This window comes from Tetranychus urticae, chromosome 3 (genome assembly GCF_039701765.1).
Source record: "Tetranychus urticae isolate SD_2017Ah chromosome 3, NJAU_TeUrti_SD_1.0, whole genome shotgun sequence".
Classification (NCBI taxonomy): Eukaryota; Metazoa; Arthropoda; class Arachnida; order Trombidiformes; family Tetranychidae; genus Tetranychus; species Tetranychus urticae.
Genome location: NC_142960.1, coordinates 6,101,158 through 6,115,579, shown reverse-complemented (window position 1 = coordinate 6,115,579; position 14,422 = coordinate 6,101,158). Strand labels below are relative to the sequence as shown.

The 14,422-nt window shown below is 34.6% G+C and overlaps 1 protein-coding gene across 4 annotated transcripts; it reads left to right on the top strand.

The window, feature by feature from the left end:
* Nucleotides 1-5,827: 5,827 nt before the first annotated feature.
* LOC107371324 (uncharacterized) lies at nucleotides 5,828-13,776 on the top strand. Of its 4 annotated transcripts, none has more exons than XM_089269697.1 (4): nucleotides 5,828-6,364; nucleotides 8,451-10,613; nucleotides 10,688-13,140; nucleotides 13,207-13,776. In XM_089269697.1, the coding sequence occupies exons 2-3, from the start codon at nucleotides 8,486-8,488 to the stop codon at nucleotides 12,964-12,966; spliced, it is 4,407 nt and encodes a 1,468-aa protein (XP_089125823.1). In that variant the 5' UTR covers nucleotides 5,828-6,364; nucleotides 8,451-8,485; the 3' UTR covers nucleotides 12,967-13,140; nucleotides 13,207-13,776. The 4 variants fall into 4 exon arrangements, with proteins under 4 accessions (XP_089125823.1, XP_089125822.1, XP_015794860.2 ...); XM_089269696.1 differs by having other exon boundaries at nucleotides 13,193-13,776; XM_015939374.3 differs by having other exon boundaries at nucleotides 10,688-13,145.
* The last annotated feature ends 646 nt before the right edge of the window (nucleotides 13,777-14,422 follow it).

Below are 14,422 nucleotides of genomic sequence, written 5' to 3'. Positions count from 1 at the left end.
TACGAGCAGCGACTTAATATGAACAGTCCTCACAGAAAGTATGAAGTTGTTTCGAGTTTCAGTTCATAAGATATCGTGGTAACAGTAAAACAAAAAGTGGATTTTCAAATTGGCATATCTAAGTTAAAATCTTCGCTTCGCTTTTCTACGCTCCGATAAATATAAATTTAACTTTTATACATAACGGTTTGACAGATTTTATTATTTTCGTCTTGCCTTTTTAGTATTTTGATCCTGGAATCAGTTATACGCCCTCATCAGGCCGTCAATTTCTCAGAATAGTCAAACAAAAAAGATTTGAGCTCAGCACTGGCAATCATACTTTCCAAATAATTCTTAAAATTTGTGATCTTTAGTATTTTATTGCTTTGTCAAAGCTGGAAGCATTGATTTCGATATTGGTGACTTTGACTACATTCCTTTCATTGTTTACGTTCCTTACGATATTCAAACTTTATTTTTATTGCTGATTGCTATTTTTCAGCAAACAACGAAAAGGATAAACTCACAAGTTTGTTCAATTTATTAGCATCTTAGTTTCTGAGCCTTTATTGTTACGCAAATCAATACAGTTAGACCTCTCAAAAGTTGCATTAATGGGCAAAAATCTCTTAAAAAGGAGGAGACCTGTCTTTTAAGTTTCCCTTTCTAATGTCTCTTTGTTTGCAACTTTTGAGAGGTTCGACTGTAATTTAATTTTGTTTTTTATGTGAAAGATGATTTAACCTAAATCATGAGATCACTGAAATGAGATTATGATGTGCCTATTCATCTACTTACTAAGTGTACCTGGATAACTTGACACTTTTGATCGCATTGGTTCTATCTTGAGCACATTTTACATGCATTTCGCTGCTGAATCCACCTGTGTATAATTTCCTTGTTCGTGGAATCAATGCAATCGAAAAAGTTTGGATTAACTGAATGATTTTGAAAATATTTTTGATTTGCTATTTTTTCAATTAGAGTGAAAATGATGAAATATTTCAATGAATTTCATACACTAATAAACGGTTAAATTTTTCCATGCAAGGTAACCATCTTGAATTGATTTTATCATTCCCTAACACATCTTAAAATTTGACGAAACTCCCACTTTTTATGCATTTTAATTTGGATTTTCAATGTTAATTGGCTTCACTTCATAATAATTAATTGAGCACGGAAAATCAACATTATTATAGCACAACTAACAAGTAAGTTAAGTTATACTAGGTATCGACTTGGTGAATAACAGAGTAAATCTAATTTTGCTTTCTCAAGCTGAATAATTGATTTAAATTAACAATTTTAAAATTCAGTGCACACTCTCCCGTGATAGTTACAGTGTTTTTTAAATTTAGTTTGATTAGCAGTTGGATGTTTGCTAGAAACTAGTGCCCGTTACGTAAATTCAATTGGTTTCACTAAAACTATATCTAAATTGCTGTTTGCTTTAATACGAAAAACAAATCCTAACAAGCGTATCATTCCGCAATTCAAACTAATCAGTACTCTTTAGAAAAATTAACTGAGCAAATAGTTCCTATAAATCAAGAAATAGACTGAAAATACAGTGATACGAAATAATTAAATACAATAAAGAGTGTAGTGTTGATAAAATTGACAATTTATTACAATGGGATTGTAAATCATTTATCCCAATGTTTAACGTCTGGATCAAATTAAAGAAGCCTGAAGTTATCTTTTGTTTTTAGCAATTAATTGCTATTCTTTAGAGACTTATTATTCCGTCTATCCGATTTAACCAAACTGTGCAAATAAACCAGGAAAATAATGTATCATTGTTGAGGGGATTTCATTTTTTCAACCTCTGGTTCTGATTGTTACCCTTCTAACAATTATAAACAGATTCTATAACTTATCCACCCAAAGATGAAAATCTTATCCTTTTAATGTGCAGTTTAAACAAATTTTTAGGATAATAGATTCTAGATGCATCTCTGGAGTTCTCTCCGATATTGCAAAAATTGGTGAGCCTCAGAATATGCTGGATTTTTTTAAATTTAGTATAAATAGCAATGTAGTTTCTTTCATGTTCCAGTTCCAAATCTGTTGTTAAAACTTTGGACAAAATGACATCTCAAATGTTAAACTCAGTGTCTTTCAACTTAAAAATTGCTCCAGACAAGAAAAATCTGTTTACAATCGACAAGTCGCGAGTATTGGGTGACATTAAAACTATCTTCATCAACTCTAAAGTTACTTCGGCTGAAGTCACGGACCATTGTGGTAACAAACATCGTTATAGTGATGGCCAATTCCTGGACCCTGTTAAGCCTGATACTTGGACCGATAAACCTCTGGATTTGCCTTCAATTTATGGATGGACAGGCACAATTGATTTAAAGACCAACCAGTTAGGAGATTTAGTCAGCAATTTATCGCCCCTGAAAGGTAAACCTGCTTTGGTCAATAACGAATTTTATGGTTATTTTTGGAAATTCGATGATAGTTCTGTTAATTTTCGTCAAGTTACATCTTCAAGGTCTGAGCTGCCTTACAACCTTTCTAACTTTGCATTTGGAACCATCGTTAATGGAGACTGTTTTGTCTCTCATTTCAGTACTCAATAAGTGATTTAAATGTTAAATTAATTCCTCACAAAAATGAACTAAATTTAATGTTTACTGTTATTGATGAGAACGGTACTAAGAAAGAAGTGATGTTTTGCTTTGATTGCAACTCAATCGTAAGCGTTAACATTCATCATGTACAGTCTCTTGGTTTCTCCTTTTATGCCGAACTGTCCAAAGCTCCAAAGGTATTTGTGGCTGATGGTCAAAGCTGTCTGCTTAATGGTAGAAACCAAATCAAATGGAAACGAAAGAGTTCCTGTGGTCCTATTTCTCGAGATTTAATTGGTAAATGTAATCTTTTGAGATTAACCTGGTTTTCTCAGGATACGTCCTATTTATCGGCTTTGTACCTCTGGCGTAGTCACTTAAAATTTGATATTTCATTTGGAAGCATCATAAATTACAGCGATGACTTTGTTGTTTAGTTACTTAGTCACTTGAACATTGTGTTTATTTTAAAAAGTTGAAAAAAGCTGACAACAGCAGTGAAACTGTTTTTAAACTATGGTTGCAACGAGATCAGGAGCTGGTCGTACTTCACAGGCTTACGATTCAAGTGCTGATCCTTCGACATCTGGTTCGGCTCGTGGTCGTGGTCGTGGTCGTGGTCGTGGTCGTGGTCGTGGTCGTGGTCGTGGTCGTGGTCGTGGTCGTGGTCGTGGTCGTGGTCGTGGTCGTGGTCGTGGTCGTGGTCGTGGTCGTGGTCGTGGTCGTGGTCGTGGTCGTGGTCGTGGTAGTGGTAGTGGTCGTGGCCGTGGTAGTGGTCGTGGTCGTGGTGGCGGTCGTGGTGGCGGTAGTGGTCGTGGTCGTGGTCGTGGTGGCAGTCGTGGCCGTGGTGGCGGTCGTGGCCGTGGTGGCGGTCGTGGCCGTGGTGGCCGTAGTGGCGGTCGTGGCCGTGGTGGCCGTAGTGGCCGTACAAGTAGTACAAGTAGTAGTACACAGGAGTCCCGCCAACATGCCTCGGCTGCAGCTTCAGTCATTTACTATGTGTCTAAACAGAAAGTCGAAGAGACGACAAAAAGTTGTATTGGATTGCCTTTTATTGGCAAATGTGCTTTTTACTTACGACAATACATGAAATATAAAGTTACTACGAAAATACCAGAAAAAACGCCAACCACGAAAGCTGTTGCTGTTCATAATCAATCAAAAATTGAACAGCCATTGATGGTCTCAGCAATTTGTAAAATAAAAGATAAAGTTTTAAACATCATTAAAACGTTTTTAGCCTATGGTAAAGTGCCAAAAGATACAACCCTGGCAATCTCATCCCGAATAGACAAAGTAATTAGCCGAGATGATTCATGTGCTGTCGTAAGCTTACTAGATCATAATTTGATTGCTAATCTTTTGCAAGAAACTAAACTTGTATGGACAAACTTGGCTGGGCGGAAAAATAATGAATTGAATCTTAATCAATTCATCGATTCTACAATTCCAACATTAATTTGGTCTTTATTGGTCGCTGAAACATCTCTATATACAAATGAAAAGACAACGTCAGGTTATATGAATAAATCTTTCCTGGTTCGGTGTGGTAAACGAGGAATCCACAGTTCAATATGAACACTTCTCGAGAAAACTTTAGCTGCCGATACTCAGATAGCGATACTATTTGAGTCAAAGGAAAAAAACTCAATTGCAGTCGTGATTCATGGTTCGCCTACATCAATATGGATGGCATCAATCATCATTGGGATTCATAATCGACTAACCTCGATTTACTTTGAAAACTATGCAACCTGACAGTATGTTCAACAATGTCGACACACTCCATTGTTTTCATACTCAGGTTCTTAGTGGTTACACTAACCATCAAGTCTACAACATCAATGATACTATTTGGGTAAATCGTTTGAAGCATCAAATCGTAAATCCAATAACATCGGCTGTAAACTACGTAACGCCGACCACGACCACGACCACGACCACGACCACGACCACGAGCCGAACTAGATGTCGAAGGATCAGCACTTGAATCGTAAGCCTGTGAAGTACGACCAGCTCCTGATCTCGTTGCAACCATAGTTTAAAAACAGTTTCACTGCTGTTGTCAGCTTTTTTCAACTTTTTAAAATAAACACAATGTTCAAGTGACTAAGTAACTAAACAACAAAGTCATCGCTGTAATTTATGATGCTTCCAAATGAAATATCAAATTTTAAGTGACTACGCCAAAGGTACAAAGTCGATAAATAAGACGTATCCTGAGAAAACCAGGTTAATCTCAAAAGATTACATTTACCAATTAAATCTCGAGAAATAGGACCACAGTAAACATTAAATTTAGTTCATTTTTGTGAGGAATTAATTTAACATTTAAATCACTTAATTGTGATGCTGCTTGAGTACTGAAATGAGAGACAAAACAGTCTCCATTAACGATGGTTCCAAATGCAAAGTTTCATTGGATTTACGATTTGATGCTTCAAACGATTTACCCAAATAGTATCATTGATGTTGTAGACTTGATGGTTAATGTAATAAACCATATTTGGTGATAATACAATAGCTATTGCTGAATGAAGCACATCGCCATTGTATGCATTATTAGATCATTTATTGAGAACCAAGAGAGTGCTTGGGACAGAACCTTAACCGAAAGGTTCAATTAAAAACAAAAAAAAACGGTTATTCCGAAGTCTTTCAATCTTTGATTGAGATTTACCCAGAATTGTGAAACTTTCAATCTAGATTCTATCTCGTTCAGTCCCTTAGCTTTCAGTTAATGATCTAATATCCCAATTCCCTTCCCTTATATTAATGTATCCTGACATTGAAAACAAAATAAAATAAAATATTTGCATGAATATTACGGTATTTTCTGAATTTTTCCCTCTGCATTATACGCCAATCTTTACTTTAAAAATTTTACATTGTTGATCTTCACAAAGGTCAACGTCACAATTGTCTCTCTGGCATTGTGTTTCTTACCTAATTGCTTAGTGACAATATACAAACAACTCCATTTTAAAATCTAAATCTTGATTCGATTATACAGTTATCGATTATTGTAGTTAACTCGAATAGTAGTTTAACGTTTCTTGAATCAGGGTAGATACAATTGAATCTTGTTCAACAATTTTCCATACATTGGTTTGCATTTTTATCCAATTAATAGAGCGAGCCACTGAGACGCTAAAAACATTTTAACAGAGCTTAAAAAGATGATGTAATTTAGTCGTTTGTTACAGGATATTATAATATCAAAAAAAATAATTTACTTTTTCTAGTATGAGTCACTTCCCTGCTACATTACTGTCTGACAAGTCATGAGTCTACTCATTGAGTCAATCATCTACTTTTTTACCGCCAAAAATTAAACTGGTTAAAGATGTCTTCATTTTTATTGCTGTATCAGTTATCTGGAGTTGCTCAGAAGGTAATCTCTCAGATATTGACCAGTTAGTTTTGAGCTCACGTTAGCTTTTAAATCTTTTTTAGTAGACTTGAGTTTTAACCGGTTTTACAAAATTTATGTTTTAAATCTCAATTTTTCCGTGTAACTACGAGTGTTTATTTAGACAAAGATGTGACACTTGTTCACTACACTTCTCGGATTTTGTTGAATCTAGTTTAAAATTCGTTTCCAAAGAAAAGCTAAAAAGTAACTTGAACCAGGATCTTGGTAACCCAAAGAAAAGGGCAAATCTTATCTTTCAATGCTTTATTAGTGTCTTTGATGTACCAGTTTTAGACAACTTTTTATTGCTTTTGTTATTCCTAATCAACATTGGATCATCAACAACGATAAGGACAATCAACTTTCAGTGATCACTGATCAGGTAATTCATTTTCCCCTCTTTATTATCATCTAAACTTGTTTTGACGTCTCTGTCAAATCTCGTTCTTCTCTTGCATTCTTTTCTTTTGTATTCTTTCGATGAAAACTGGAAGTAAGATCTTATCCTTGAAAAAATTCATTCACCTCTCATAAACAGGTTATCTGATCGAAACTTGTTGCATTTGTCTCAATTTCTATCAATCAGCTCTTATTTGTCCGTATTGATTAGAGAGTAGAAACTGCTTTTGACCCATTTGCATGCTGAAATTTATGATCAGAGCGTTTATTTCTTCAAGTTTCTTGAAGTTTATTCATTAAAAACTATCAATTTACAGTATTTTTCGTTTGTAAAAGTGTACTTTTTCAAATGAAAAAGTCATAATCTTTGCACAGATTTAAGCTTCTTCAAATTTAAGCTTTTTAATTCCTTCGTTTTCAAAACAAAAAGTCGTCTTTGCAATTGAAAAAGTCCATAGCTTCAATTCCTTAAGATACCCGATGGGCAGTTTGTGAACTTAAGCTTAGTCTCTGAGAAAAAAGTCTAAGTTCTGTCCAATTTTAGCTATCGACTTTTTCAATCGAAAAAAGGACTTTTTGTTTTGAAAACGAAGGAATTAAAAAGTTTGAATTTAAAGAAGCTTGAATCTGTGCGAAGATTATGACTTTTTCATTTGAAAAAGTACACTTTTACAAACGAAAAATACTGTATTAAAGATTACAACCAGGTGAGCTATTGGACAAGATGTCTCGAAATATCGACTCGTCTGTGATCTCAAATCAATAAAAAGAGTTCTGATCTGCTCGAGCAAAATTTACAATATTTACTAGCTTTAAATCGCTTATGATACAACGATGTGCATGACCAAACACCCAAAAAAATTGGGAAAAACTGTTGGATCTACAAATCTAAAAATTGATTAGGATTTTAATGAAAAGAAGTGCAATTTTGCAATATTGTTCAGGCAAAATAGGTTTTAAAAATTTCATTTCAATGAATAAGTAAACCTTTGCTTTTGTAATCTGATATTTAAATAGACGATTCTTAGATTATATCAGATGACAAACAAACTAAGAGTCACTTTTGACATTGATATTTGATCGTGTAGATATGTGTCGATTATGATTTGATGTAATTAACTGATGTCGCCTATTTCGCTTAAATAGATATTCTGTCACAGATAAGTTGAATTTCATCATTTTAATTGTCACCATTTTGCAGCACATCTATCATTTTGCTTCATGAGAAACAATGGAATTGCATTCTCAAATGAATCTGTCCAATTAAAGAGTTTCCGTGATACATAGATTTACTTATTTTTTGTCGTCACTTATTGAAATATTTCACTTGAATCCTTAAAATCATGAGTTAATTAAATGGTTATGAATTTAGCGATAAGAAGAAACACAAATGTAGAAGGCGGTTTTTCAATGGTTGAACTGGTGGTTAAATCAACCTTCCAAAGGTTAACTTTCACAATGGTTAACAATTTAAAGGCAAATTAACAAATATTTTAATTGAAGAAACAGTAATTAAATTGAGTATCAACTAGCATATGGCTGGATTAATTGTTACTTTGGGTATATTATTGACAGATTGTATGTTATTTGATTCCTCAATGTTTTCATCCATTTAACTTGAGGAGCTTTTCCTAGCTAATAAGCAATGTTTATCATCTCACTTCTCATGTTTTAAGCTTTAGCTTCATCTCTTCGCCACCAGTTTTCAAACAGGTTGATCATTTATCTAGAAATCTCTCTTCAGAATTAATTGATTGTGTTTTAGTTGGATAACTAATATTAAAATTTTCCTTTCTTTATTGTTAAGTGAATAGACTATGATTTTTATCCTGCAAGATTAACTCTTTGTTTATATCATTTGTGATGTTGTATAATCTTTACTTTAACCTTATGACTCGTTTTGCTTTTTCTCAATTTTAATTTTTCCTTTTTCTTAAGCGGCTTTGCTTTGCTTAACGCTCTCCAGTAAACATTTCAACTTTTGTCTCATCTTATGTTGCAACTTGTCTCTTAACCCAAGTTTTATGCATTTTCCTTTGTACTTTTATTTTTGTGTCACTCTATTTTAGCGCATTTTAAGCTCAGCAACCTGGAATAAATCAACATGCCATTGAGGCCAGAATCTCAGTTTCTTCCCTTCAATTTGGAAATGATCTTGACTGGTAACAGAAAAGTTGATACCGATTTTAGTGAATTATTGAAACTTTTATCATCTTTATTTGCGCCACTTTACCTACGACATGTGGAGATAATGTCAATAACTCATTCTTCACCCATGTTTTATTTGGAAAATGGAAATTTTGTTTCTCGTGCTCCGTGTTCGTTTGGGACTAGAAGGATTGATTTTTGTTCTCATGGACCCAATCCGATTCTATGGGCGGGTAAAATTGAACTTGTGCAGAGAAAGCTTCAGGAAATGGACTATCTTTTACGAAACTTGAGTGCTAAGTTACGTCCTGAGCTACAAGTTGATCTAATTTGGCGATTTACTAATGATTCTTCTTTAGCTTTCCAACAATTAGTTGGAGTTGCTCCTTTTGATTATAAAAGGGCTCGTATTGAACTCAACACTTCATCATTTGCTTTTGGTACCATTGTTAATGGAAATCATTTTGTATCACATTTCCAAAGTAACCTGACAGAACAAGAAAGCATCTTTATGAACACGATGCCAATCAATGAGAAACACGTTCATTTAAATCACACCAGTGAGCTGCTTGAGCTACAATTTCGAGTTTGTTCATTTCGCATGTGTGATTATTGGGGTCAAGAATTTCAACTTCGCTATGGTTATAATTCAATTGAAAAAGTTACCATATGTAAGAAAACTAAAGAGATTGTGATCCTTTACTTTCATCTGACTCGACCGCCTAAAATTTACACGGATAGATATCATCTCGATCCAAACGTTGTTCACATTGATAAACCAGTTGTTGATGATGGCAGTGGTAGAGATCGCTGGACAAGATGGCATGATTGCTTTTTGATTTCTCGAGATATTGTGGGTAAATCAAATGTTCTCAAATTGGAAATACATTCAAACACCTCTCAAAGGTTCCAAGCACCTCTGTCCGCGCTCTATGCTTGGCGGCGTTTCAGCCCTCTCGATATGAGCTTTGCACCTGTATATGAAACTTCATTTCGTGGATACCAAGAAAATTTTCCTGCAAATTTACCTGATGATGTAAATTATGGATTAGATTGTCTTACTTGTTTTGACTTCAGCTTTCGCAATGATCTGGAATTTAATAATGGAGATGCGAGTCTTTTCAACGCATTTATTCGTCAACAAGTTAGCTTGTCCAAAACTGGGCAGATTGTTGAGAGTTTACACAGATTGTTTTCAAGTTATCGATCTGGTAAAGTTCATCGTGCTTATGAATATTTCAAATGGATTTTCGATCGAGTTTGTCGTGAGTGGGAAACTATTAAAAAAATGAGAGATCGCCAATTATCGAAGACAAAATTTCTCAGAAGATGCATCATTACTCCAACTCGAGTGTTACCCCTTCCATCGTGTCCATTCCAAAGCAGTCTTTTTCTTGAATCTATAAATGCAGATTATGCATTAAGAGCTTTAATTCGAGATGAAGACTTTTCTAGTCTCAGCTATGCTGTTTCGGTTACACGCTCTGACTCCTCTACACCCAGGAGAAAGCCCAATCCTAATCACCCCAATTACCGTCCAAATCGTCGAGAATACTTTTTGAGAAAGGTGATTGAGGACCGCCTAATTGGTAATGTAAATGGGCTGCAAATTGCTGGCCGTGTTTATCAGTATTATGGAGCTTCATCATCTCAATTCAGAGAAGCTGGAATGATGTTGTATGCAAGAGATAATTTAGGACGAACTGCACAGTCCATCAGATGTTCGTTGGGAGTAATTAATGAAAAATCAGTCGCTAAATACGCATCCAGGGTTGGCTTGAGTTTAAGTCAAGTCTTTGGTTTTGTAACCCTACCTCCAGGGACTCAGATTTATATTATGTCTGATGTTTGCGGAGGTTGCCATTCACAAACTGGAAAACCATATAATTTTACTGACGGTTGTGGAGCGATATCCACACAAATGGCATATTATATTTGGCAAAAACTGAAGTGCGATGGAGTTATGAATGCTGAAACTACTGAAGAATTCATGCCTTCAGCTTACCAGATCAGATTCATGGGAGCGAAAGGAATGATTTGCATCGATAAGAAACTAGAGGGGATGACCATAGTTATTCGTGAAAGTAAGTTCATATATGCACTCAAAAAAACAACAATCATTAATGCATTATTTTTGTTAAAACGGTGATTTTTGCAGGCATGCGCAAAATGAAAGCCCCTAAAAGTGATCTTGGTATTTTAAAAATAAGTGAACCTCGAAGGGCCTATCTTAATGCTCCCTTCATAACGATCTTGAATCAAATTGGACTTTCAACCGAATTTTTCATGAAACTAGTGATAGAAACTATCGTAAATTTGATTGCTTCATTTGATGATAACGATACTGCTGTTTCGGCATTAGAAATGTTTGGTTCACTTCATCGTCTGATAAATTACAAAAAGTTGGCTAGAGCTGGATTTCAATTACATCATGATCCGTTTTTCCGTTCAATTATCATTCTGATATTCAATCAAGGTTTGGACATAATTAAAAGAAAAGCCAGAATTCCATTGAAGATGAAAGATGCTCGAACAATGTTTGGAGTGTGTGATCCCACCATCAACCGATTTTGTCAGAAACGTGTTGTAACTTTCAATTACAATGGAGTTTGTGATACACCGACATTGGGACCAAGCTTTGATGCATTAGGTCGAGGTATTCTTAAAAAAGGAGAAGTTTTCGTTTGGCCTTCGGATTTTGAGCGGCCAATTACTGGAGATGTCATAGTAACGAAATTTCCGTCCACTCATTCTGGTGATGTTCGGAGATTAATAGCCATTGACTACAAAGAGCTTCATCATATCAAAGACTGCATTGTATTCCCAGTTGATGGGAATCGACCACATTCCGATGAAATGGCTGGTTCTGATTTAGATGGAGATGAGTATTGTGTTATTTGGGCCGACGAATTCAAAAGAATTTTCATCAAACCTCCAATGGAGTATCCGGCTGGTCAAAATGGTACCGTTTGCGATAACATCACGGAAAGAGAAATGGTTCGTTTTCATATGCGATACCTGCAAGAGTGTGCCATTGGTAAAATTGCTAAAGCTCATTTAGCATGGTCTGATCTTAAAGGTATTGACTCAGCTAAATGTAAGAAGTTGGCTATTAAATATGCTGGAGCATTGGATTTTGCTAAACAAGGAATCGAAGATGAATACAGATTTAGTAAAGAGGATTTATGCCCAGAAGTTCCTGATTTTATGCAAAGACATAAATCAAAACCAAGTTATCATTCAATTAGAGCTCTTGGAGCTATCTATCAAGTTATTTCCCAATTTCAACTCTACTTGGCTGATGAAATTAAAGTTAAACAAGTAGTTAAACCAAATATTGACTTGAGATTGGTACATCCTCAATGGGGATTGTACGAAGACGCAGCGATTTCAGCTTATGCAAAATACGAAGCAATTGTTGGATACTTGTTACACCGTTGTGAATTTGCATCAGAATCTGAATTGCTTTCTCAAATATTTGAGAAAAATCGTCTCTTTCGCCAAAATTTTAGTGAAGGAGTCAGAGCTAATGACTTTGAAGATTCGTCTGTTTCTATGGTTAAAAAGTTTCTTGTCCAAGAAATGGAACGTGATTTTGACAATGATATAACAGCTGTCTCACCCGAAGACCTTACTCAAGCTCGAATGGCCAAAGCATCGGCTTACTACATGGTTACACTCGAAAAAGCTAAAAACTCCAAGCTGAAATGTTATGGTCTTCCTTGGATTGGACGCTACAGTGAATGTTTTGTGCAGATGTTGAACAATAATGTGAACGTGTCTCAACCTCTAGTTGACTATCAAAGATTAAGTTATAGACGAATGGGATTCACCGGGGATGGTAATGAGATTGGAAAATCGTGTGATAATACATGGAACAAGTTGGATTCTTGGATTCGTCAATTCTTTGATATGACAGAAGTTGCTCAGCGAGATGAGCTTTACAATCAATTGCACAAAATTTACCAGCGAGCCATCATTCCTTACTGTACTGGTGAACGAACTAACGAAAGTTCGGGTAAAATTTTGTTGAAAATTTTCAATGACATTCAAGAAGACAATTGTTGCGGACTTGAGATACAAAGAACCAGTGGACTATTCTCTAGTCATCACAACCCGATGGGTCAAATGGTAATGGCATTATTGGAACAAGAACTCTCTAACAGTTTGATTAGAGAAGATGACAACTCAATTGAACTTTTCACTAACCGATGTTTTAAAGTTCGTATCACTGATGCGAGGAATGGAGAGATTTCAGTTCATAATCTTGTGGATTTGCTAAATGAACTGACTTTCAAAGCTGAAATCACACTTTTCGATAATGGTGATGTTGATTACATTCCTTTGGCTGTTTATGGGCCTCCAGCATCTCTCATGATAGCTCAAATTGCCGTTGGAATTCACAATCGCCTCTGTTCACAACAAATTGTACTTTAAGATATTTTGAGAATTCAAAGTTCGAACATGTCTACCCTTACTGCTGACACTCACACTTATACACATACACGTAAAACGATACTTACACTTGCTTGTTTAATGCTGATTGCTGATTGATTTCTCGAAACAAAGAACAATAAGAATAACAGAATTTCTATTTCGATTTATTTAGCAGTTAAGTAAGTCTTTTAGCTTTCATTGTTACTAAAATGATAATTTAATTTAGTTTTTTATGTTTAGGATGATTGGCAAAATATTGGCATTTCATCATGACTAATGCCTCATATTTTTACTGATGACCTCAATTTTGGTGACTCATTCGTGATTTTTATCTTCATTGTTGAAAAACAATCATGAGATCATTGGAATGAGATTATGAGGCACCTATTCATCTACTTAATAATTGCACCTGATTAACTTGACACTCTTCATCCTTCTGATTCTGTCTCGAGGACATTTGACTTGCATTTCGCTGCTTAATAGACCTGTGTATAGTTTGCTTGTTGGTGGAATCGATTTGAATCGGAAGAGTTTGGAGTAACTTTCTTAATAATTCATGAAAATACTTTTAATTTGCTAATTTTAAAGTTACTTAGAATGACAATATTGATATATTTCTATAAAATGTCATGCATTTTCATACTTATTGAACAAAAATTTTTAAATTCTTAAATTTTCATTATCTGTATTCACAATTAATGTATTACAACTTGTAATTTACAAGTATGTGTACCATTTTAAGTTGGTACTTTTTTCATTCCCTCTTACATCTTATAATTTGACATTAAATTCACATTTTTTTCATTCTAATGTGGATTTTCCAATGTTAATGCGAAAAATCAGCATATTTTGACTATTGAAATTAATTGATTTAACTAGGTATTGAACTAGGCAAAATTAACAAAGTAAATCTAATTTTGTTTTCTTAAGCTTAATCGATTTAAATTAACAATTTTAGTATTCAGTGCACACTCTCCCGTGATAGTTGCAGTGTTTTTTAAAGCTTGATTAGCAGTTGGATGTTTGCTAGAAACTAGTGCCCGTTACGTAAATTCAATTGGTTTCACTTAAATTATATCTAAATTGCTGTTTGCTTTAATACGAAAAAACAAATCTTAATAAGCGTATCATTCCTCATGTCAAACAAATCAGTACTTCTTAGAAAAATTAACTGAGCAAATAATCCCTACATAGAACAGGAAATAGATTAAAAACACAGTAATTAAGAGTAATTAAATACAATAATGAGTCTAGTGTTGATAAAAGCATCAATTTATTACTATGGGATTGTAAATCATTTATCCCAGTGTTTGATGCACAGATTAAATTAAAGAAACCAAAGGTTATTTAGTAATGAATTGCCATTTTCAAAGAGTTATATTATTCTGTCTATGCGATTTAATCAAATTGTGCAAATAAATCAATTGTTACCAAGAGTAAATTTTATTCAATTTTA